Genomic DNA, 24201 nt, shown 5'->3' with positions numbered 1-24201 from the left:
GAAGGACGCCACCAAGAGTTGAGCAACAGATTGACGAAATGGGATTGGAAATCAGCAATTTCTCTGATCAAAGTACAATGTAGGCCGAGTCTCTAGAATTTCTAACAAGAGTGTTGTATCTACCACCTTTTTGTCTCATATAATGGCATCCATTAGCAAGGATGGGGAAAGGAAACCGATCGTATCATGTGAGTGTTCCCGTCCTGGTTAGCTCTGCGTGCATTCCTCAGATTGTTCATGATCTTGATCATTGTGCACTACACTAGCTGCATCAAGTTCGTGATAAACTTTGACTAACACTTCATGTTTTGGCATATCTCTGTTTTAAATTGCGTTTTGGTCATGTCATGTTGGTAAGCTATAGAGTTCTGTGTACGGATATCAATAATTTTCCTATGCTGTAATTAGCCATCAGAAAAAAAGTGATAGGTTTAGCCTCCTAACAATTTTGTAAAACGTAGAATTTAGCAGGGAAAAATGGAAAATATTGTGGTATAGTAATTCCGCAACCTGTTGTCATGATTGTCAAGTCTGATTGTTTTTCACAGTAAGTGGTGAAATAAGGCACCTGATGACTAACCTGATGACAGATGTAGAGGTACACATGCTTCACAACTCGGAGACTGTCCTTAACATTGGAGAAGTCCCTTTATTTGGAGACAAAACCAGGCCCCTAAAGTAAAACTTAGAAAAACTGTCTGTAAGAGGGAACATTTTTCCCAAGTGGGCTTGGATAAAAACATCCACATGTTATTATCAATTTTTTCCCCATAGGGCCCATTTTTTTTCATAAGTTATTTTTTTAAACTTTGTACCATATCACTCAATTTATTTGTAAAAGGATTGGTATTCAGAAAAACTGTTTTGATGCAGTCTTTTTCCTACCCTTTGTGTCCCATTGCAGACTTCTGCTTGTAATCCTAGAAGTAAACGGTATAAAATGTTGTAAAACGGCAGCCTTGGGTGTTTTCTTCTTTTGAATCCAATTATGGCATTAAAAGGATCCCTAGGGTAATTATAGGATCACCAAGCCCTCATGAAAGATATATCCTTGTCATGGGGGACATTCTCTCTTTTGGGGGACATATTTTGTCCCCGAATAAGAGACTTCTCAGAGTTTAGACACTGTCTCCATGTTGTGGTGTGTACTGTACACCTACTGTTACACTGTAGAATAACTTTCAGACTGATACATGTATCTACATTGTACATAGGCCTACATGTACATGTACATAGCGCTGGTGCACAGGGTGTCAAATGATGTCTAGATATAGAATTCTTTCCTATCAGATGTCTTAGCATATGAGCGTACATGTAAATCTCATGATGTTAAATATTTACCGTGTTAGGCATGTAAGGACGTGGATATTAAACTACATGTACATGTACAGTGTATGGACCAGACTGGATGATTTTGTTGCTTTTGTGCCAGTCAGTAGACCTACGGCAACGTAAAATGAATAATGCATGTTTTGGGGGACTTACATGTACATGTACACATGTACGCACACAAATGGAGAGTGAGTTTAATACTTACTACATGTAGTTACCTGGTAATCATTTCAATCATGCCATTGCCAACTGTATTTAGAAAAAGTGAAAGAATGGAAGTTGGAGGGAGAACTATTGCTAGAGAGTAACCAATGCATTGACCTCCATCATGCAGGCAGTAATGAATGAAAAGACTGTAGATCAGTATTTTAGAGAGAGCTTGATTCTTATTCATCGGAAAGAGGAAATGATGGGATATAGGGTCACAAGGGCTACAGTATGTGTAATAAATTACATGTACAATTACAATATGTGTTTATTTAATTAGGTTATTTGCGACTGGCATGACTGGATGACGCCAAAATATACACTTTGTTTAACTTAATGTTAGAATTCAGGTTTTCTTTTTTATATATATATTTTTATATTAAGAATTGTTTGTCTGTTTTTGTGATTTTTGTCCCCCAGATCATGGAGACCAGGAACTCTTCTCTTCTATTCGGGTGGAGCTCTTGAACACGCTACCCAGAGACCCAGTAGAATGGCGAAGGTGGGTACTAAAATTTCCAGATTGCAAGATTTCTTGGACATGTTGAGTGTCTCTTTGCTGATTCATTGTGACCAGCATTCTTTAGTAGTTGCTCACTCTGTTATCTCTCTCCCACTTTACACTTGTAGGCAAGAGTGCTATCAGGGAATCCTTAGTTTTATGCCCAATAGGCCTGCATACTTACAGTTGATGCCACACTTTGTTTACATGTGCACTTCCTTATGGAGCCACTGGAGGTCCACGGTCCCCTGAGCACCATTGAAAACCACACATGTATTACATGGTGTGGCATCATCGTACAGAGATCTATCTCTTGATGAAAAAAATGATATCCAAGGAGACAGCATTACCATGGTGGGACCACACGCACAGCCACGCATTCTTGACTTGAGGTGTGCAAATACCAAATATGTATTTTTGCTATTCATGACACATCCTGGTTGAACCAGCATTTAAGATGTTTGTGTGAGCTGCATGGAGCTTGGCACCATCCCAGTCATCAGATAAGTCTTTTACTTCTCTTAGAGTTTTACCAATGACAGTGCTGCTTTCTTTTTGTAGTAGAAAGAGTTGCTGATGAGCTGTTTTATCAAAGTTTACCATGAAAGCCCTTTACAGCAAATGTTTACTGTTGATTTCTCTGAACATTGATAAAGGTACACGAGTAATTCCAGAAATTAGGGGTCCTTTTTTTTTCTCGTGTCCCTGATACATCTGACATTGAATTTGTAAGTTCAGAACACATCTTTTAATTTCCAAGAGTGATGAATTAATGCAAATTACCTGCCAAACAAATAGTGATAGTTTGAAATTCATTCCGGTGATATTTCCATGTCAAATAACAAAGGTCAGATGTAACAGGGACACAAACATGTCACACTTTTGGACCCCTAATTTCTGGAATTACCCACATGTAAGTCGCTTATGTTGTCTTGTGGCTTTTCAACCAGGTCTTACGGCCGGGTTCCGAAGATGATCTTTGTGGATGTTGCATTCGTGCCCTTCAACCATGAGCAACTGGCCAAGGAAAACGAGCGTACTCTCTTCAGAAAGCCCTGCTTTCATATCTATTTCACAGACTGTGCAGTGAGTATAAATGGAGTTTGTTTTTTTGACACAGAACTGGTACAAAAGCAAAACAACAGGCAAAGATGTGAAATTGTATGATCTTGATGTGGGGACATGTAGCCTATAGTGGTGAAGTTTTGTGAAACTCCCAGTGATAGGGTCAATGAGTCCAAATCCAACTTGGGTGACATGCTGTGACCTTGGGCAAGTCACTATACCCTTATTGTACTCTCTCCTCCCAGGGGTGTAAATGGGTACCTGTGATGGCAGAGAGGGTTGTTCTGTTTGATTTGCCTTTCACACCTAAAATGGTAGCATTAGGCTGTATTCTATCCAAGGAGCTGAGATGGTCTTTAGGAATATTTATGGGCCTCATGATCAGGGATGATACTAATGCATGTTCCCTTAAGAGCACCCTATTATGATCATTGATGACTAAGGAAACTCACATGAAACAGCCCATACATGTAGGTGAGTAAGAGCACCCTATTATGATCATTGATGACTACGGAAACTCACATGAAACAGCCCATACATGTAGGTGAGTTGGAGAAGCTGCTTGATGGAATTTAAAGGAACTATAAGGCAAGAAATGGCGTAAGTGTTGGGGAGGGTCAGGTTGGTGTAGTCACGGTAGTAGCTCTTTCTACCTCTGTGACCCAGGTTCAAATCCTGCCCAGGCCCACATTCAGATTGGGTCCTCAGTCCTGTCTTGATTCCGTGGTTTTTTCCCAGATGATTTGCTCAGGGTTTTCGTCTTACCACTATATTCTGTACAACTGTATATATCTTCATTGTCATTGAGGTGCCAGCAAGCATATAGATTCTCACACCCCCCATGCTCTGAGGGAAAATAGTTTATAACTGATAGGGCTTTACCCTGATTGAATATATAAAGAAAACAAAAATAGATAAGAGTTAGTAAAGAAACAAAGAATTCACACGTTCTTTTCGTACATTTCGTAAGTGACAATTTTGTTCCTGTTGTGTTATTTCACTTTTGAAGAAAATGAATAAAAAAACAGAGCACAGAAGATGTAGACCTTTTCTATTTAGCTTCTTGATTGGTTGCAATATCAGGATGCAGATGCCTACAAGCTGGTCGTCAAGGATGACATAGCCGCCTGGCAACAGAGCCTGAAGGAGCACAACATGGCTGACTGGCTGATTGTCCTGGTAGAAACCTCCAACCTCAAGCGAGGCAACAAGTCCAAATTACTCCCGCGAACGTCGGTGCTGGATAAGATCAAGAGCGACTTCTGCAGCAAGCAGGAAAAGTTGGTGGCTATTACCAAGATCAGATTTCTTCTGTAACCTTTCACCTTAAAAGATCTGGGGGTTTGGGGTTTTTTTGGAGGGGGGTTGGAATCTGTGCCTCCTTAGAGATCCCAGTTGTCCCATGACTGGTCTTTTTGATATGTGGCATGCATATAAGTAAAGATGTGTGTTATGAGTACACGTTTTAAGTTTCACATAGTCTTAAATGTCCCAAATCCTCCGATTTCAATATGATTTTACATACCAGTTAGGGTTACTCTGACTGAAGGCTTTGTTATGGTCATATATAGTTAATGGTCCGCATGCGTTCAGCGTGTCAACGTGAAAAGTTAACATTTTGGACTTACGAGTCTTGGAAACAAGGCATGTCATGAGAACAGTCGGTCTAATTATTATAAAATTGGTATCAAAATGATGGAAAGGCATTAGGAGAAACTTTATAAAGGACGGCCTCACACAAGAAATTCTCGCACTCTTACAGGATGAAAAAAATAATCAAAGCAGAGGGTTGGCTCAGCTCAGTTACCTCTTTTTCAAAATATTTGTCTGCCCAGACGAGTGATTGTTCTCAATGAACCCAACAATCCAGTGCCCACCAATCGCTCATTGGAGTCCTGGCAACTCTTCATCCATCGTTTGCGTGAGTTGGTACTGGTTGCCTACAGCCGTCTCCTGGGTCGCTTTGAGGAGTTTGTCCGTGCCGAGCGGGAGCGACGAAACGACAAGGGTTGGGACTTTTGCAAGTACTTCCTTCTCCAGGTATGTGGAACCGTGAATGCCAAAACTACTGTTGGCAATCTTTGCTTTAATTAATGCCAGATCCTCCAACTGATCATGATACTCACCTTTTGGCAAATGGCATGTGTTTCTCCATGGATATTACTACTGACGTAGGCAGCCACATACTTTGAAGAATTTCTTGCTAAAATTCTGATTTAACAGTGAGCACTCTCCAAATTAACTTGTTTTCTCCTCCATTGCTTGGATAACGTAGCCTCCATTGCACCATGAGGGTATTCATTTGTCCAGCCAAGTGCTAAAAAGTGAAATCTTAAACAGCTAGATTTAAATTCACCCTATGAGGAATATATTGGCATGTCTTTATGAATAGGGGTATTGTGCATAATGGAATTAACTGAACTGGCAAGAGTCATGATAGGAAATAATCAGTTTTTCCAGTCTTGATTATTGCAGCTATTTTCAGCACAAATTGTCCCGTACATGAACATAAAGCAATATGACTTGTGGTTCCTCATTGTTAGCTCCATCCACCAAATTGAAAAAAAAATCATTTCTGAACTCAGTCAACAGTGTTTAATTCACATACAACTAATTCACCTTGTGCAAAAGGGGCTCGCTCCAACACAATCAACTTCGAGTTCAATATTTAGCATTTCTTCGCTTTTCGTTGGAAAAGAAGTAGGCGTGTGACTTTTCACTGTGGAAGATATTGTTCTTATTCTGAAATTAGAGAAATTACCGAATGAATATTAATTGAAATTTGTTTGTAGGAGGAGCTACATGTAGTATTTACCTTCCAGTTGTTTCATTTGGAAGAGGATGCACTTGTGCAGTACGATGAGTTAGATCCTAATGAATATTAATTATAATTTGTTTGTAGGAGGATTTAGCATTTACCTTCCAGTTGTTTCATTTGGAAGAGGATGCTCTTGTGCAGTACGATGAGTTAGATCCTAATAAATATTGATTAAAATTTGTTTGTAGGAGGAGCTAGCATTTACCTTCCAGTTGTTTCATTTGGAAGAGGATGCTCTTGTGCAGTACGATGAGTTAGATCCTAATCAATATTAATTAAAATTTGTTTGTAGGAGGAGTTAGCATTTACCTTCCAGTTGTTTCATTTGGAAGAGGATGCTCTTGTGCAGTACGATGAGTTACATCCTAATGAATATTAATTAAAATTTGTTTGTAGGAGGAGTTAGCATTTACCTTCCAGTTGTTTCATTTGGAAGAGGATGCTCTTGTGCAGTACGATGAGTTACATCCTAATGAATATTAATTAAAATTTGTTTGTAGGAGGAGTTAGCATTTACCTTCCAGTTGTTTCATTTGGAAGAAGATGCTCTTGTGCAGTACGATGAGTTAGATGCGCTATTCTCTCAGTCCATCATCAACACACATGCTGGGGGTATGTTTAAAGTTACTGCCAGTTTATGGAGTCCAATGAAATTAAAGGTAGTGCAGTTTGAATCAGGCCGAAAAAAAGAATACATTGTGGTCACAGTAATCTGGCTTTAGATATAACATGTACAAATTGCATCATTTTGAAAAAGAAAGGTTTGTTGAAAAAGTGTGTTCAATTTGGTGCTAAGTATTTGTTATGGCTTCCCATATTCATGTTTACGTTCACATTTTGTGCTGAATGCTTTACAAAACAATAGTATCATTATGATTTGAGGCACATTTGAGCTTGCATGGTGGAACACATGCACAGAGGGTTTGCAGGGCTGCCATCTTGCAGGCCAGTGATTTTGTTCCACAGGGCATGCACAAAGGAGGTTTCCCTGTGGAACCAAAAAAAAAGCTGTGTAAGACGGCTACCGTGCAAAGCCTCTATTCTTGCTATTCCAAATGTATTAACAGCTGCACATCCTGTATTGCGTGATAGATGTGCTGCAGCAGTTCAAGGTTTAGAGTATTTTAGAGTTCCAGAAAGTGGCAAGATATCCCAATGTCCTTCCCATCTCCCTGTAGACAATCCTTCCTGGCTGTCCTCATTCCTCGCCCCCTGCACCTGCTGGGATGGCCTCAACCTCTTGCCCAGTGTCATCGCCAGCAAGCGGTCAGTCCTGGAGATGGGGAAGGTGTCCCTTCTGGAGCTCCGTAACTACCTCTTTGCCCGCCAGTGCGTGCTGCTGTTCACAATGAAACGACCGTGGGAGGTGGCCCTCAGGGCCCAGTCCTTTCTTCACAACTGCATCCAGGAACTAAAAACACTGGAGGTAGGAAATTAGAAAAACTCCCAAACCTTTGTTTTTTTCCATCAAGCCATCTCGTTTCAAAAGAGTACCAACTGGAAAATTGGATAGTCCTACTTTTTGCAAAGTCTCTTGTCTACTCCTTGTCTGCTCCTTGTCTGCTCCTTGTCTACTCCTTGTCTGCTCCTTGTCTGCTCCTTGTCTGCTCCTTATCTGCTCCTTGTCTGCTCCTTGTCTGCTCCTTGTCTGCTCCTTGTCTGCTCCTTGTCTGCTCTCTCCACCCAGGAGTATGACTGGGTACCGGTTTGGATAGAGAACAGATTATAGAAGCTTCAGCAGAAAACTGATCTCATGGCCCATTCAGTGGGGGTAATAATTGTGAAACATGTTGACACCTTTTAGTAAAAAGCGCTATGTTAGCGCCACATCATTATTTCTGCCTTTCTGGTGTTTTTCGGTTGAATTTTTTCACTGCTCAGTTTATTTGTGCTTTCTGACAGGTTTCCATGCCGCCTGGGAGCATGGCATGCTGGGTGTTCCTGAGCTGTCTGGAAGTGCTGCAGTTTTGTGAGAAGTATACAGATTCTTCCAACGTTGAGAATTACTCCCACTTCACGGCCAGCCTGTGGGTGTACGCCCAGTCCAAGGTATGAGCCTCAAGCTGGACCAAGAGAGGGTGCCATTTTTTTTTAGCAGCAGAGGCTCCTTCGGTTGGAACTGAAATTGTGTTATGGTCACATTGCATCACATTGTGGTCATATTGACAAAATGAACACTTGTGACCAATATGGCTCTTTTCAACCAATGACATTTTCCCATCCCTGTTACCTGACAAGTATACATGTACTTTGATAAGGGATATCACTGAAATTGATTTCTAACTATTCTTGTCTGTTTGGCAGGTTATTTGCAGTACTCGTTCAGTCTTGGAAATTAAAGAATAAATTCTAAATATTGAAAAATTATACGCCAGATGCAACAAAACCCCCCAAATTTACATATTTCTAATCCCAGGTACTTGAAAAAACAATTACATGTATCATTTGTACGTAGCATACCTGTACAAATTCTCACAGCTGGAGAAGGTGGTAAGTTTTCTGAGAGGCTTGAATTTCCAAAGAGCAGTCTAGCTTTAACTCACCTGGTCTTGTTTATCATTACAGCTGCGAGAGCTGGGGGACCTCTGTGGTCTGTTACCGGACTCCATCTCCAACTCAGATCAGTTGCACCTTGTCGTGGGTCTGCTCGGGGGCATGGGCCAGACGCAGGAGGCCAGCATCATCGAGAACAGCCCCAACCAGAAGCTGAGAGAGGCGCTCAGCTCGTCGGAGGCATTCCAGAAACACTACTTGGTAAGAAACGTCTCTGTACTGACAATGTGTATGGCTGCTTGAATTTTGCATAGGGAGATGTATATTTTAATGTTGACTTTGCCCTTCACATAATGCAGTGAACATGTCCTTGATGCGTAGTTCTGTCTGCAGTTATTAATGTTAATTGTATTGCTTTCTCAAAGCCACACTGATCACTTGATTCAGCAAGTAGGGCCTCCTACAAGCATTAGATCCTGGATTCAAGTCTCACCCAAGTAATCTTGTGAAATTTTGCCCAAGTGCGTGGCAAGCACAAGCACTAAATATATTATGCTAATGACCAACGCATCATTTCAGCATCGGGCAAATTCAGTATCAGCGCCTAGATGGTTTTCAGAAAAGTCCCAGTTTTACGAGCGTTTCATTGCAAAGTTAGGGGTCACACAGAAGTTTTACTTTGACTTGTGACCACGTTTTCCCTTTGAGTACTGTTGTCTTGTTTTTTTAATCACTCGTGTCTATGCCATTATTTTTTTCTCATTAAAAAGGAGCTTTCAGAATTGGCCATGGGGACTTTCAAGCACATCAAGCGCATGCGATCGGCCAGGTTAATTGGCAAAGACCTTGCCACATTTTACATGTGAGTATTGTTCCTGTCAACACCTTTATCTGTTGCCAGACTATTTAAAATGTTTTAGCATCATTTACGGACAGATGTCTGGGAAATTGAGAGGGATCGCTGCCCTTTTGTGATGCATCCGTTGATAGAATCTCTCTTGAACGGTGCACTGTTCTAGGAAGAAAGGTGAGTGGACGAAAGCAGAGACTTTCCTCATCGACGCCGTCCGCATCTATGAGAAGGAAGGCTGGCATCTCCTTGTGACCAACACTCGCCGACAGATTGCCAACTGCCAGAAAAAACTGGGCAACAAGCATAAATATCCTTATGAACCTGGCTCTCAATTCATACAATATCACATGAATATTCATGATCTAAAGCTTCTCTGCCATTCTGCCCATTGTCATACATGGACCTATCAGCCCTTATTGCATTGTATCATATGGTTGCTTTGTTTGTTTGTTGGGTTGTTTGTTTTTATTTGACAACACCCATACAGATTACAAATGATCAAACAACTGAATTAACTCAAACAAAATAAAAAGAACTACATATGAATCCAGGCATTGTCGAATAAGGGAGCAGTGATGCTGCCAAATAGGGATACAAGCAGATGAAGTCATGACTTATTAATATACAGTTATTGTAGTTAGCACCTAACCACCCATTTATTCACTTTTAATACAAGTCTGATGCATTTTCAAACAAATCAGCAAGTATCCTGCAGTTATGTTTGCACCTGCGCCGCTACTGCGGCGCCCTCATTTGGCAGTGATTAAATTTGGACCTTAACGGGAAGTTCCTCCACATACCTGAAGACATGCTGTCTCCTGGCTGGCGACTGTGCCTTGTCCATGCAGGAGAGGGTGGAGTTCTGCAATGAGATGCTCCAGATAGCCAAAGAACTTGCTGATGAGCCCGGAGAACCTGACAGCGAGGACCAGTTATGTGAGGAACCAATTTCAGTTCTCCATTGTGTATTTGAATGGATGACATCCATGAAGTGACAAATGAGTATGAATGAAATAAAACCTGTGATAAATGTTGGGCTGGGGGGATTTCTTAAATTTGAATCACGGAGGTGACTTTGGGTAAATGTGTGGTTAGTGTCACTGTTGGTGTTCTAGTTTTTCTTTAAAGACTTGTATTTTCTTTTTCCAGTGAAAGTAGCACTGGTTCCATTACACTCGGTGGCTCATCTTACAAACATTGACCTCAACCCAGCCGAAGGGAGACTAGGAAAGAACGAGGTAGGCGAAATAATCCTGTGCATCCATAGCAACCTCCCACAAACCGTTGCGGTTGACAAGATCACCCTGGCTCTCAACCACGAGAGCCAGGACACGGACGACCAGTCCAACCAGCTCTCCCTCCCAAAGAGCCAATCGCAAAGTAGCTTCAAGAGCCTGTCGCCGACGGTGGACCAGTGGGGGATGGTGACAGATGGCTACCTACGGTCCCTCTTCCTAGGCAGCCAGCCGGCGATCATCCCGGAGCTGGTGGAGGACGTCCGCTATCAGACCAGAGATGGCAAGAAGGTCCTAGACTGTGCAGTCATCTACTGCAAGAACACCTCATCCGTCTTGAGGAGGGAGGACAGCTCGTCCTCCCTTGGGAAGGGTCTTGAGGTCCTGCAGAAGGAAGATTGCAGTCACCCACTGCAGGTGGAGAACGTAGCACTGAAACCTGGAAACAACGCATTCTCATTTGCATTTAAGGTGAGCATGTTTGCTTCAAAGTAATCAGATCGTCTATCGTGGTCTCCATTTTGTGTTGGGCAAAGCATTTATTAACTTGGCACTACAGTGTTTGTGGTGTATAGAGGCATGTGGCCTGGTGGTTAGGGGTTGTAGCTTTTGATCATAGGGTCAGGGGTTCGAATCCAGCCGGTGGCAGCATATTGTGATCCTGGGCATGTCACTTCACTCCTATGTGCCTCTCTCCACCCAGGAGTAAATGGGTACCTGTGAGGGCAGACACGGTTATGTTTAGCCGTTTGCGCCGAAATGGCAGCATGGGGCTCGTATACTCTCCATGAAGCTGAGATGGTTTGGGGAATGTTCAGATGATGTGTGATTCCAGTGTGCAGAGATAACGAGGATGTGAGTGTCGTGAGCGCCTTTGTGGCAGATACCAGCGCTTTACAAATTGGCTTCTTCTTTTTATTATTATTGAAATGTTATTTTCTGATGTTTGCTTTTGAGTCAAATGATGGTTTTTGTGATGCAACAAATTAGCTTGGGGACTTTTACTGTTTAGCTAGTTGCTGTAGCATTTGCCAGTCGCTATTTGTGATCTGTTTTATCAAATCCAGCTGCTTCTGGGCAGTTAGAATAAAGTTAGTTTCAAATGGTAAATTATTCCCTCAAAAGTAATCATGTAATCTCTTGACATCTCCAGGTGATATTGTGCCCTTTTAAAATTAATGATGACATTGTCGCTCGGAGATGAAAACATGTTTTCCATTTCCATATCTTAATTTCAAGCTTTGCCCAGAAGTGACAGATTGAAAACTAAAATTGGTCTGATGAATTTGAAGACACTGGAGATTTTTAGGTTGTGACATAATTTCTGAAGCATTATAAAAAAGACATGTAATCATTTGTGTGACAGGCATCTGAGAACGGCGTGTACTCCTGCAGGCAGCTGGTTGTGCAGCTAGGAGGAGTCGAGCTGCTTCTGCCCAGCATACAGCCAGCCATCGGCATGGAGGTGTCCAGTCCTGACCCACAGCTGACTGTCACGCCCAAGAATGGTACCTTCCAGTTACCGTCAGATTGTCTGTCTGTCAGAATGTGTCAAATGGGCGTCAGCCAAGCAATATGGAGACTGTGTTCCAAATAGTGTTTTCAGAATGGATGTGGTTCCCAAGCAAAACGTTGGACCAGCTTCGACCAACTAGCTATCCACATCACAAACCACCCACCCGACCAACCTACTTTCAAAACCTAGTATCCATTCATCCAATTACTATCCCCACCGAAGGCCAGATGATTCTCTGCTCACCCAAGGAAAAAGCAAAGATCCTCAGATTACCCTACAAGCCTGCGAAAACTGAGCAGAATGGGGAAATTGGTTCACTGTTAAAAATAGAACAAATTTTAATTTTCTTTTGAAACTTTTTCTCTGGGTGTGTAGGTTCTGTCCTTCTAGCTGGCATCCCTCAGGAGATCTGCATGTCCATCTTCACCGGTTACTTTGCCGTCAGCTCTCAGGACACCCTCTCTGTCCAGACCCTTGGCCGACTTAGGGCCCTACCTGCCGAGGAGGCGGATGGATACGAAGTGAAGGCAGAGGAGAATGGTGCCACAGTCAGCCTGCCAGACATTGCTCCCTTCCAGACGAAAGAGTTTAGTGTGATGGTGATGACGGTGCTCGTAGATTCGGGGGCGGAGCCTGGCGAGGAAGAGGAGGAGGAGCTGACTGAACAAAAGGTAAAGACACACAGGATGGACTAGCAGAGTTATGGATTGGCTTAAGAAGAAAATGAACAGACATGCTCGATCCCCCCAAAAATGGACAACTGAACCCTGAAAAGAAATTTTAGCAGACAACAAAAAGAAAACTAGTCGCTTGGCTAGACCAGCAGATTCATAGGAGGGTTTCACAAGATCAAGACAAAGACAGGCTTTGTCAGGAGTATTCTTCCTTCCTGATTTTGAGAATTTACCAATGGTACATACTACCTTTTACTGGGAAACAACTTTTGAGACTTGTATTAGACTTCACATTTTGGTATTGGAATTCAATGAGGCATTCCGAACTGATTGTGGTCTGGATTCCACCTCATATTATGTATTTTTCCTTATACAGATGACCATCTGGTGCCCTTGGTCAGAGACAGTCATAGCTACTTTGACATTCCAGCAGCCATTCAATGTCAAGCACCAGCTCCACACAGCTGGAAAGAGGTCAGGGGTCATTTCATGAGCACGGAAGCCAAGTCCTCATGTATCACACATCCATCTCAAGTGCTCATTTGAACATTACAAGTCCTCACATGTCCATTACAAGTCCTCACATGTCCAGCACTGGTCCATTATGATTGTCTAGTTCCAAATCACAAGCCTTTCTTTTGTTGACCTATGACAAAGGTATTCTTTTACCATTGTTCATTACCTGTACTATATATGTACTTACGATGGATACCTCTGTCACAGCCTTTGCCCACGTCACCAGAGCTACAGTTGTTACAACATCACAGGAAATGCACAAGGAAGAAAAAAATTAGGCTGAAGCATGCTTTTATTCCCGACCAGCTATGAGTTCTTCAACATTTGTATGCCATGTGTTTTCCCCCTTAATCGCTACAGGAAGCTTGTACAACTTTCTGTGGAGAACATTTGCAGCATGCAGTTCATGTTAGCATCCCCTGAGCTACAGATAACATCAGATGATTCATATCAGTTACAGAGTGTTAATGGCAAGAATGCCTCTGCTGTAAGTACTGACCTACACGGGGAAAATTAATATTTATTAAATTATGTTTACAATTTCTGTTTGATTTCTTTTTCCATTTTCAGAGGTTCTAAGTTTTCATTTCTGATGTTTTTGTAAATTTTAGTGAGAAATTTTTCAGTAGAATACAATTTATGCTAGAGTTTAATAATTCCAAGTGCTTGCATTATGTGATTTCCATAATCTTTGTAACCTTTTTTTGAATATTTCAGATGCTGTGTGCTGGTCAGACAATGTCGTACGTCTGGTTTCTTGCGGACATTCAGCAACAGACAGATGAAGCAGGGTTCTGCTTCACCTTGACGTACACCGCACTTGGGGAGGGGGATGCCACGACAAATGGAGAGGGAGAACCCCAGCAACTTAGTCACAGTTTCAGTCTGAAAGACTACAGGGTAGGTTTAAGCAATCAATGCTACTTGAAAAAGGGGTAAACCAAAAACAACAGAACATCTGACGTGGGAATGCAAGATGGAATTTAAGGGGAGCATTTCAAGTTGGTTCGGTTGACTGCAGCAAGTTAGAGTAGATACTGATTCCATCCAGGGGTTATGATTTTGCCCACAATCAACTCCAAAAATCCTTAGGAAAAGACTGTCATTTTGTTTCAGACAAGATACATGGTGAGCTCGACAGTCACACCGCCTCCTAGTGACGAGTTCTGCCGAGCAGGGATGCTCTGCAGCCTCCAGCTCCACATTCAGTCTGCCCTCGACAACAGCCCTCCAATCACGGACCAGGATTGCCCGTCACTCATGTACCAGGTGGTGGCTGAGAAGCACATGTGGGCAGTCTGTGGGCGGAGCACGGGGGTCGTTGCCATGCCGACCAGCGAGGAAGGTGTGGACGTGTCCCTGGAGGTCATGCCCCTGCTGGCTGGATTCCTGCCCTTGCCAAAGGTCAAACTCAGCAAGTACGTCACAGGCATCGAGGAACCCTCAGGTTTGTCATTTGGATTTCAAAGACATACCTTTTTCATGTTTTAACGACAAGTTGCAATAAGTTTTTCTTGATATTTTGTAGAGGACTTCATCAACCTGACAATTTGTATTTCCAGTGCATGTGACTAGTCTGTAGAGGCATGGGCATCTTGAGCACATGTCCTCAACCCCCCCCCCCCCGACCCCTGAAAAATACAGAAAGGGGGAAGAAAATAAAGTAAGGAAGGGGAATTTGCTTGAGAATAAGGGAAGTCTGTCCCTTCCACTGTGAATGGTTCATCAGTTTAATCAGTGCTTCCCCTTCTCCTAAGTCCCTGTGATACTCATGCATAGAGACTGCGTACCCCATCTTATGCAGTTTGTGCAGCACACTCGGCCAGTGTGCTGCATAGCCAATATTGATAGATAGAACAGTTTAGAAAAGACATTGTTTCGTGGAAAAAGGTGTTGTACAGAACTTGCTGAAGCTGCAGTATATGTGGTATTCCACTGACTGTACTTATGAAAAGTGGGCGTGGTATCATGTTTCAAAAAGTCTAGATTTACGGCCAAAAACGATACTGCGTATGGGTCAATAGGAAAGGCTATTTCCTCAAAAGGTCGGACCAGTGTATGTCCATGTTTAACCTCACTGCGCTGTAGCTTAATAGTAAACATGATCCGCTTGTCTGTGAACGCAGGCAAGGCTGATTGGTTAAAAAGTCAAGCTTGCTTCAACTCACCTCAGCTGAAGGTTTAAGGGGTAGATTGAAATAGCCCTAATAGTCCCAAATCCTCCGATTTCAATATGATTTTATATACACCCTAGGGGTTAGGGTTAATTTGTTTTAAAAACAAACCTTCAAAATGCACCTTTATGTGTCAGTTAACCTTGTTCTCAACTTTTGTTTCACTATTTCTAAGAGTATTTTATTGCTTTGGTCTTATGCTTATGAACATTTCCATATTCATGAGCAAAACTGTGATGTCATCCCAGGAAGAAAGCCTTAATGTTTAACTTGGTTTTTATACAGAAATGTGCTGCATTGTAAAGATTTTGCTAGACTCTAAACTTTCTCTTCTTTGCTGCTTCATTGTTTATGTACATAGCAACAAGTGAGTATATTCTGGGTTTACAAGTTGAACAGAAGAACTTGTACAATGAAGTATGTCTTCCCCGCATGACATCACAGCAATAGCGCCCCCAGTTGTCCAGGAAAGCGTTGATAATTCTAAATATTTAAACAAGTGCAGTTTCTAGGGCATTTAACCAAATAGGAATGTAAAAGAGTTTCCATCAATTAAAGAGGAGTGAAAAGTTGCAGAAAAACTGTGCTTAAGAAAATTCATTGCAGCTGACACCTTTAATGCACTAATCCCAAATCTGTTTTATACACTCACGAAGACCGAAAGTCTTGTGGAAGTGGACCACTGACGCCTAAACTTTAACTTTACTGTTGCGTATTTTTCCACAAAAATAATACCATCGGCAAATAGTATAGACAGCTTTTATTTAATTAGAATTAGAAGACAAGCAGTTTTTGACAAACATCTTTTTCCAAACGGTTGTGGAACTATTTGAACTTTCAGGAACACAGCCGGTCACCCAAGTTGTTCTGAATCAGCCAAGTGAGGGCAGTATCATACCTGACGGCACAGCTGCTGCAAGTGAGCTGGATGGCCCAGTCGTGCCAAACTCCAATGGCCTTTTGAGTGAGCCGGCGTCTCTCACCCCAGCAGCTATGGAGAAAGCGTGCTCTGCATCTCTGGTCCCATTTGCTGCCGGTCAGGTGTACTACCAAAGCCTGGCCACCCAGGTTCGGGTCTTACCCGAATCCGACATCACGGTTTTAGACGTAGCTGTGCAGTGATCTCTTTCAAATCAGAACAGTTTTGTTATCTTGTTCTGAGAGAGCAGGACAGTGTGGTTATACTGATTCTAAATTTTTCTTTGACTGTTTGGCTTTCCTTTAAGCCTAAAGGTGTGTCTGAAAACCGGCTTCCAGACTTACTGCTATGACCTACATATTTCCAATTAGTAAAGACACAAACATAACTCGAGACACAGGCTTCAAATGAAGCTTTCCTGCTTGTTATTGAGCCAATATCGAAGCTCACCTTTGACTCTGGCTGCATCCTGAAGATTACTTTTTAGCAGTAACATGAACGGTTGGATTTTCAAAGAAATGCCCATGGCTGCAGCTTAAAATGGCCGACTGTGATGTTCATGCAGCAAGAAGGTGACCAAGATGTAGCAGTTTCTCCCTTCAGTTTGGACCCTGAAATCAGAATCTCATGCCGAATTCATGGTTGGGGAATTATGGTTTGACCTGGGTACATTGGCAGATTTGGGGGGGGGGTGGGCAATACCAAAAGGGGGAAATTTTATTTTGTTTATGAAACATAATGAGAAAATGGCGGCGGAAACAATTTTATTAACCTTTCTCTCTTAAATGGAACCTCCAAATTTAGTACCAAACCTCCAAAAAATCAGAGAATTTGCAAGTTTTGTGGCATTCCCTCCCCCAGTACAGCATATGTAACAAGGTTTGAGGTTAGTGGTCAATGCATGGTATTATCTTATGCTGAATATAAAGCTGTATCATATTACCTGATGTATACTTCGGGATGTAAGTTGTTTTTCAGGCATCTGTGCAATATGTGTCTGGGTACGTAATTAGAAAGTAATTTTTTTAATGTACAAAATGTAAAATGATTAATCTTTACGACTACTTTAATATCAAAAGACAACAGAGCAGAATTTGTATAATTGAAGTAGCTTTATTATAGTCAGGAAATTCCCATAATCCTTATAGTTATTGCTAAAAATAGTTGTTCAAAAATGCTGTGTGCAATGATGGCAGATTTAGTGGTCAAGTCAGTCAAATAAACGAAATAACAATGGCTGTGTGCGAAGTTATTTACATGATAAAATAATACTTTTTTAAAGTCTTTGTTCAAAACAAGATCTCTTTCCAGAAATATCGTTACGTTCACTTTATCTCAACAACTTCCACATTATGAGTTACACGCAGTTAAGAATTTGAGGTTGAAATGAATGTTTTTACAAACATCTTCCCAAATCCTCAGCTGTATAGCAACCAGTGAAACTCAAAGCAGCATTGAGCCCCTGTAAATTAATATGGACTGGAAGCTATACTTGGAGTTTGGGAGTGTTCAGTTAGTCAAACTGCCCCAAGATAAAAAGCTGAGATCCAAAATGAATTTTTTCCACATGCACAAAAATTGTACATGTGTTGAGAACTCAAAATCCTTGCCAACACTGGACTGCCTGTCTCTTCAAGCCATCAACCATCAACAACTTTACGTTTGCTGTTGATGACTTAGACTTTTCAAACCTCCCGAAAGAAAAAGAATTTTAGTAAATTTAAATTCCGTAAACGGCTGTTTTTATCAAGAAGAAGCGTGTTTCGAGATACTTTGGACCTAAGCCGTTTGTTGATTCGAGAAGAGTAGTAACATAGGTATTGTCTGCAAATATTTAGTGACGTGAAATTTGCTTCGCTTTCGCTTCAGGTATGAACCAGTCTTTTGTGTGTATATATAAACAAAATGCACATCAATGGCCATGCATAGGCCCCATCACATATACACCGTTGTTTCTCAAATATGAAATAATGTCTCGCCCAGCGAACGAAATTGAATTCCATAGCCATTTGGTCTCTCGACCTTCCAAGAAGTAACATTTGCTAGTCTTATCGGCAATACTCGATGAAAATCAACTAGTTGCGCACTGTTGCTTTGCAGCGCCATTATTCGCAAACGTAAACTGACAAATCGCCCCATCAAGGGGTTAACTGTTCATTGGTATCATAATTCTGCGTGTGCAAAGCGTACTTGAATTAGGCTGCACACAATCATTTCAATGGACGCAGTGGCGCACCCAAGATTTGTGTGTGTGAGTTTGTTTCTGCATTCAATTGGGGACCCTGAACAATAGAGGACAATAAGGTCCCCGATTGACAGAGGGTCCCCGATTGACAACTGTGTACAAAACATATGGGTGGTCTTCTAAAAAAGTTTAAATACAAACAAAAGAGGAACAATAGGGGGTCCCCAGTTGCAGGCAAATACGCACTTAAGTGTGTGTGTGTGTGGGGGGGTCTTGGATTGGATTTACCCCAAAACTAGGTCATAATGATTGCTCAACCCCCCCCCCACACACACACGCAAGTGTGTAAACGCCTTCAATCGTGGACTCCCTATTGTTCCTCTTTTGTTCGTTCATACTTGAACTTTTTCGGAAGACCTCCATATGTTTTGTACACGTTTTCCGACCGAGGACTCTTCGGCAACCGCGGACCCTATTGTCCTCTACTGTCATAGGTCCACGATTTGAATTTGTATACAAACTCACACACATGCAACAGGCGACTGAGATGTACATGTACTGCCATATCAGAGCTAGCATTTTAAAATATTGGTGTGTATTGCATCTTCGTTTTTCAAAACAAAAAAAAAACAGGTAGGGGAGGCATATTCATATGTAGCAGGTATCTTCAGAAAAAGAGAGGGTCCCTTGGGGCCATTTTTGTAAATTTGGTACACTCATTTTGTCCACCGGCACTGAATACGAATGAAAATGTGCAGCGTACAAAGGATGCGTCTATTTTAAATGGGGGGGGGGACTCTGCGGCATTAATATCTGCTGTTAATATAATAATGTTGGGGGTATCAAATCTTGAGTTCACTACCGACCTGAAGTCAAGATGTAAGAAATGATTTAGTTTAGCCTGAGCTTTGAAGAGATTCTAGAACTTAATGATTTTATTGAAGGCAGATGCATATAGTGTTAGATGTTAATATATGTGTGTATTAGTGATTCATAAACTATGAGCATTTACCTACTGTGCAAATATTTATGACCACATCATTAACCGAATCAAAGTTTGTACACATGAAGCCGTAATCAGGTGGTTCTAAATTACGTGCACCCTCGTGAAAAAAAAATCATTTTTCAATGACCGTAATGTTATCAATTTCACATGCGAAGGCTCGAAGGAAACAGGAAGATAACTGCTCCTTGTCAAGCTGCATTTGCTGGCCTACTTGAATTTCATGACTTTCCTGTGACGTCCAAGTTTCACCGCCAGTGCAATATTGCAAAGCTCGCATCCAACCAAGATTGACTTCGTGAAGGGGTAGCGGAGAATGGAGATAACTGAGCACTGTAATATTATGGAATATTAATTTGGTTTTAAAACCTGTCTATAAGAATTCAAGGAAAACTATGTTTACTTAAAACTCAGATTGTTGATAGTGTGGTATCTACCAAACGGGCTCGTCAGCGTAGACGTTACCCACAAGTTTTTGATCCTTACTCGCGCGGTGCCTCTCTAGGAATTTATATGGGGCCATCCTATCACGCTTGATAATTTTAGGAAGAATGATTTCGGACTGAAATTTGTTTGCCTAACTGAAACTGAACTGAAGAAACATTCATGTCGGAATTTTATTTTCGTGTTTCTCAAGTAATATTTTGGAAAAGTCACCTGGAGATGGGCAACATGAAATTCAAGGATGAGTTTTCACTTTCTGCATCATCGTCCCCAGGTCTCCTTGTTCATGCATGGGCTGTTTTCACGTGCTTGCGTGAAAACGAAATATTGTACAGCGTTGCAGGGATTTACCTACCTGCAGTCGATGGATTCTATGTTCAGTTTAGTTGACCTGACTGTTCTTTTCACTAAAGGCTCGATTAAACTTTAAAATCTTTCATAACAAAGATTGTTCCTTGAAGCTTATTTCTCAATTAATACTGAAATGTTCATATAACGTTATCCGTTTTTATTTCTGCTTTTACAGAAAGACGGCCCTTAGATATAACTTCGTAACTGTTCATCAAGGCCAAGGTATGAAGATACCGAATAGCACTTGTCTTCAGAAATGTTTAGATTTTTTTGAAGCGACAGGTGAAATTTTGGCAGGATATTTCTTTCACGTTAGGTAATTTAGTCTCTAGAAATTAATCTGGCAGCAAATATTTTACATAAGGTCTTTTCCTCAGGAAGTTTTATATAGACGCAAACCAACGAAAAAAAATCCAAATTCTATTCGTGAGTAGGACGCTAGTAACGAATTGCACAAGATGATTGTTGATTTTATGCAAATTCCGCGGACGCACGGTATCAAACGGGTTATGGGCTGAGAGAATTGTGATTGCTTCCATGCTATACCAAACAAACGAAAGGTTACCCCCGAAATAATAAAGCATTAATGAATTAAATAATTAAGATACAATAACCTTTGGTATATACAAGAGTCACCTCTTCAGATCCTCAACATCTTATTTGTTGATGGGGTAAAATTTGAATCTTGAATCTCTCCTGAAAGAAAAAGACTTGTTCAATTGCCTAACTACGCCTGCACATTTACTTTTATTTTTGCGATTAAGCAACATAATTATATCCTTCCCTAGTAGTAAGAGGTTTGTTTTATTCAACGTATATTTTTATCATGAAGAAGCACTGTATTTCTGAATGTACTCATGTAAGGTTTAAAAACGTAGCAATTTAAATGTAGATAGACGCCTGTCGTATATGGCATTATATACATATGCTTACAAACACACGTGGATTTACGTCACCTCGCCTGCATTTCTCTAACATGGAAAGAAAATCTTGCCCAGTAATTACGAATGAATTATTCCATAGCCTTTTGTATTCTGAGCCACGCAGTCAAGAAATTCTGTCAGTCAAAAAAGTAATCATTACACGATCAGCAACTAGATGTGGGCTGTTGCTTTTCAGCGCCATGTGCCATTGTCCCCATGTCCCAAATAAATTTAGACTGACACTTGGATTGCTTCAAAGATAACGGACATTGATATCAGGATTCAGTGTCTGGAAACTGCATACATACTGCAGCTTTACAAAATGATTTCAGCAATGAAGCCCTAAGTATGACTAACAAACAGCTCAGCCAAGGTGCATATTTAATGTGAATTTGGCAACTAGCCAATGAGCATGAATGCAACACGGCCGCATAATATTAAGCAAAGTCTGTAAAGCGCTGAAAGCGCAAGATGAACAACTCTGCCCAAAAGGTGTAATTATTCCGTGGGCGCCATTTGAGTAATCGATACGCCTGCGCGGTTCACGGTAATGCTAAGGCGCAGGCTCACCAGGTGTATATGTACGTGCTACTGATCCCTACTATACTACTAAGTACATATCTGCCGCAGCACCTGCGCCTGTGCATTAATGTGCATTGCGTAGGCGTAACGCTTGCTTACATGGCGGCTATGTGATTACAACGTTTTACGAGTATTCACGGTGAAGTTCTCCATCTTGAGCTTTAATGTTAAGCCCGGTTTACTGCAAATACATGACCAATCAGCATCTTACAAGTATTGGTACTCTGGGGCGGCTGAGGAAATAAAGCAACAAGGCAAGACTTCTGCAAGAGGGACTTCATTTCTAGTTTGTGCAAATTACCAAAAGATAGGTTTTCTCTGTATGCATCAGAGAAAAGGCAGCTTTTCCAACTGCGCCAACTAAAGTGGAAGAAAAAACGTTGACTGTCAAGCACTGGACAAAGCATTGCTAAATGAAGTCAATCTAATAGTGGTTGTAAAAAAACTATTCAAGAATGAAAAACTGTTTTGCTTCGTGTTCGTCCCTTCAGTATACATGTGCCTCAGATGGCTTCGTCGTACTTACGCTGCTGTTGATCTTGATGCTGTGTGCATCCCAGGCATCAAGCTTTGAAGATTCCTGTGGGAGACCGCGACAAGAACTCCAGTTCTTCAGAGCTGACAACATGGCCCTTGTGAATTCTGTGTACCAGACGAAAACCGTGCCGTCTCCAGTCCCCTGTTGCCGAGAATGCAGCATGGACGCAGACTACCACAGATGCAAGAAATTCTGCCAACTTAACAATGCAACACGGAAAGAGTCTCCCCCAGACTTCTTGGAAGAGCAAGGCAGTGCCTATTATGATGCAGACGAAGAGACACCTCTCTTTACATCGGCTCGGAACGACTCTTCTCGTCGCCGAAGTTGCAAGCAGCTCTTTGAAGCAGGCTTCTCCTCCAGTGGTGTCTACACTATTCAACCGGACGGATTTGATGGGTGCGGTCTGCGTGTTTACTGTGACATGGAAACTGATGGCGGGGGATGGATCGTGTTTCAGAGGAGACAAGACGGCAGCGTGGACTTCTATCGTAACTGGACAGACTACCAGGCTGGCTTTGGCGATCTGCTCGGTGAATTCTGGCTGGGCAATGATAACTTGGTGAGTCTCACATCCGAGAAATCGCAACTGCAATGGGAGCTACGCGTTGATTTATGGGACTGGGATAACGACAGCGCATGGGCCAAGTACAACAATTTCAAAGTTTCTGGTGTAAAGTATATTATGTCATTCAGCACTTACGATGGCAACAGCACAGGCGGTGACGCCCTTAAAAGACACAACGGGAGGCCCTTCACCACAATGGACAATGACAATGACATTTCTCGCAGAAACTGTGCTAGAAGATTTCATGGTGCCTGGTGGTTCGAGAAATGCACTGATTCTCACTTAAATGGAAAATACTTCCCAAATATACTGACAGCATACAACCAAGGAATCTCGTGGGCTCAGTGGGTTGGGAAGAAAGTGTCTCTCAAAAAATGCAACATGAAGATTCGGGAATTATAAAACGTAAAAAAGTACTTGAAAATATACATGTACACACTACAGGGGCAAAAACTGACCAGAGTGTGCATAACGCATATTATTGACGTTTGAAATACGAATATATAGCACTAATGTTTGACAATACCATGTATACAAACCGATCAACATGAACCCTTCTACTCCTTTCATTGTTTTCTTTCAAAACGTTTACATACATTTGCTTTATTAGTGCAGGATACTGGTATGTAAGAAGGAAATTTATTCATGTCCGTCTCAGCCAATTTAGCCAGGGAGGGATTAGAACACAGCTTAGTATCTTTGAGTAAGTCGCAGTGGCAGGTATCAGCAACTGTAGAAAGAAAGATATACAGAAAATTGATACACCTTGAGGGTTGGAGTATGCGTATTCATGTATAAGAGGTACATATGATCTTCACTTGTACAAGATAAGGATCCCTTGGGTCCATTTTGTCAATCTGGTTCTTATCTAATATTTATACCCATTTTTATCCAGGGGCACCGACCACAATTGAAAATGTGCAGTTCACATGGGACGCATTCGCTTGAAAGGAGGAGGGGGCTCTGCGGCATTAACATCTGCTGTTGGGGGTATCAACCCTTGATTGCACCACTGACCTAAAGTCAAGGTTTAAGAAATGGTTCAGATCGTTTTTGGCAGAGGTTCCAGAACGTAATGGTTTTCTTGAATGTACCCGTTAATAGTGTTAGATGTAAATATATCGTGCAAAATTGAAGCTTTATCGTACTAGATGTACTTCTGGTTGTTAATTTTTTGAATCATCTGTGAAATAAAATATACGCGCGTGTTAGTGATTAAATAAACCATTAGAAAATTAATGTGTAAATAGTTATGACCACTGTAGTAACCGAAGGATAATAAAGCCAAGTTTGTACGCTTGAA

The 24201-nt window shown here is 41.5% G+C and overlaps 2 protein-coding genes across 2 annotated transcripts; both read left to right on the top strand.

Annotated features, from left to right (window-relative positions):
• The first annotated feature begins 4 nt into the window (after positions 1-4).
• trappc10 (trafficking protein particle complex 10) lies at positions 5-17556 on the top strand. The gene is made up of 20 exons (XM_087146224.1): positions 5-188; positions 1960-2041; positions 2992-3127; positions 4190-4386; positions 4942-5146; positions 6425-6536; positions 7103-7350; positions 7827-7973; positions 8490-8678; positions 9188-9279; positions 9437-9580; positions 10070-10206; positions 10420-10976; positions 11872-12013; positions 12397-12692; positions 13072-13169; positions 13572-13698; positions 13929-14111; positions 14328-14658; positions 16227-17556. Exons 1-20 carry the CDS (start codon positions 143-145, stop codon positions 16505-16507), a joined length of 3750 nt encoding a protein of 1249 aa, XP_087002350.1. The 5' UTR covers positions 5-142; the 3' UTR covers positions 16508-17556.
• Positions 17557-20617: 3061 nt separating this feature from the next.
• LOC147796645 (uncharacterized) lies at positions 20618-24201 on the top strand. The gene is made up of 2 exons (XM_087146228.1): positions 20618-22892; positions 23794-24201. Exons 1-2 carry the CDS (start codon positions 22248-22250, stop codon positions 23917-23919), a joined length of 771 nt encoding a protein of 256 aa, XP_087002354.1. The 5' UTR covers positions 20618-22247; the 3' UTR covers positions 23920-24201.

Source organism: Acanthaster planci, linkage group LG15, assembly GCF_054643075.1.
Source record: "Acanthaster planci isolate LZ-2023a linkage group LG15, COTS_SCS, whole genome shotgun sequence".
Lineage (NCBI taxonomy): Eukaryota > Metazoa > Echinodermata > Asteroidea > Valvatida > Acanthasteridae > Acanthaster > Acanthaster planci.
The sequence above is the reverse complement of the archived record's forward strand: the minus strand, read 5'-3'. Positions and strand labels throughout refer to the sequence as shown.

Coding starts and splice junctions, on each gene's coding strand:
- LOC147796645 (XM_087146228.1), top strand. CDS start 22,248: ATGAAAAACTGTTTTGCTTCGTGTTCGTCCCTTCAGTATACATGTGCC. Junction 22,893..23,793: donor GGCTGGGCAATGATAACTTG/GTGAGTCTCACA, acceptor ATTTTTATCCAG/GGGCACCGACCACAATTGAA.
- trappc10 (XM_087146224.1), top strand. CDS start 143: ATGGCATCCATTAGCAAGGATGGGGAAAGGAAACCGATCGTATCAT. Junction 4,387..4,941: donor TTCTGCAGCAAGCAGGAAAA/GTTGGTGGCTAT, acceptor TTGTCTGCCCAG/ACGAGTGATTGTTCTCAATG. Junction 7,351..7,826: donor AGGAACTAAAAACACTGGAG/GTAGGAAATTAG, acceptor GCTTTCTGACAG/GTTTCCATGCCGCCTGGGAG.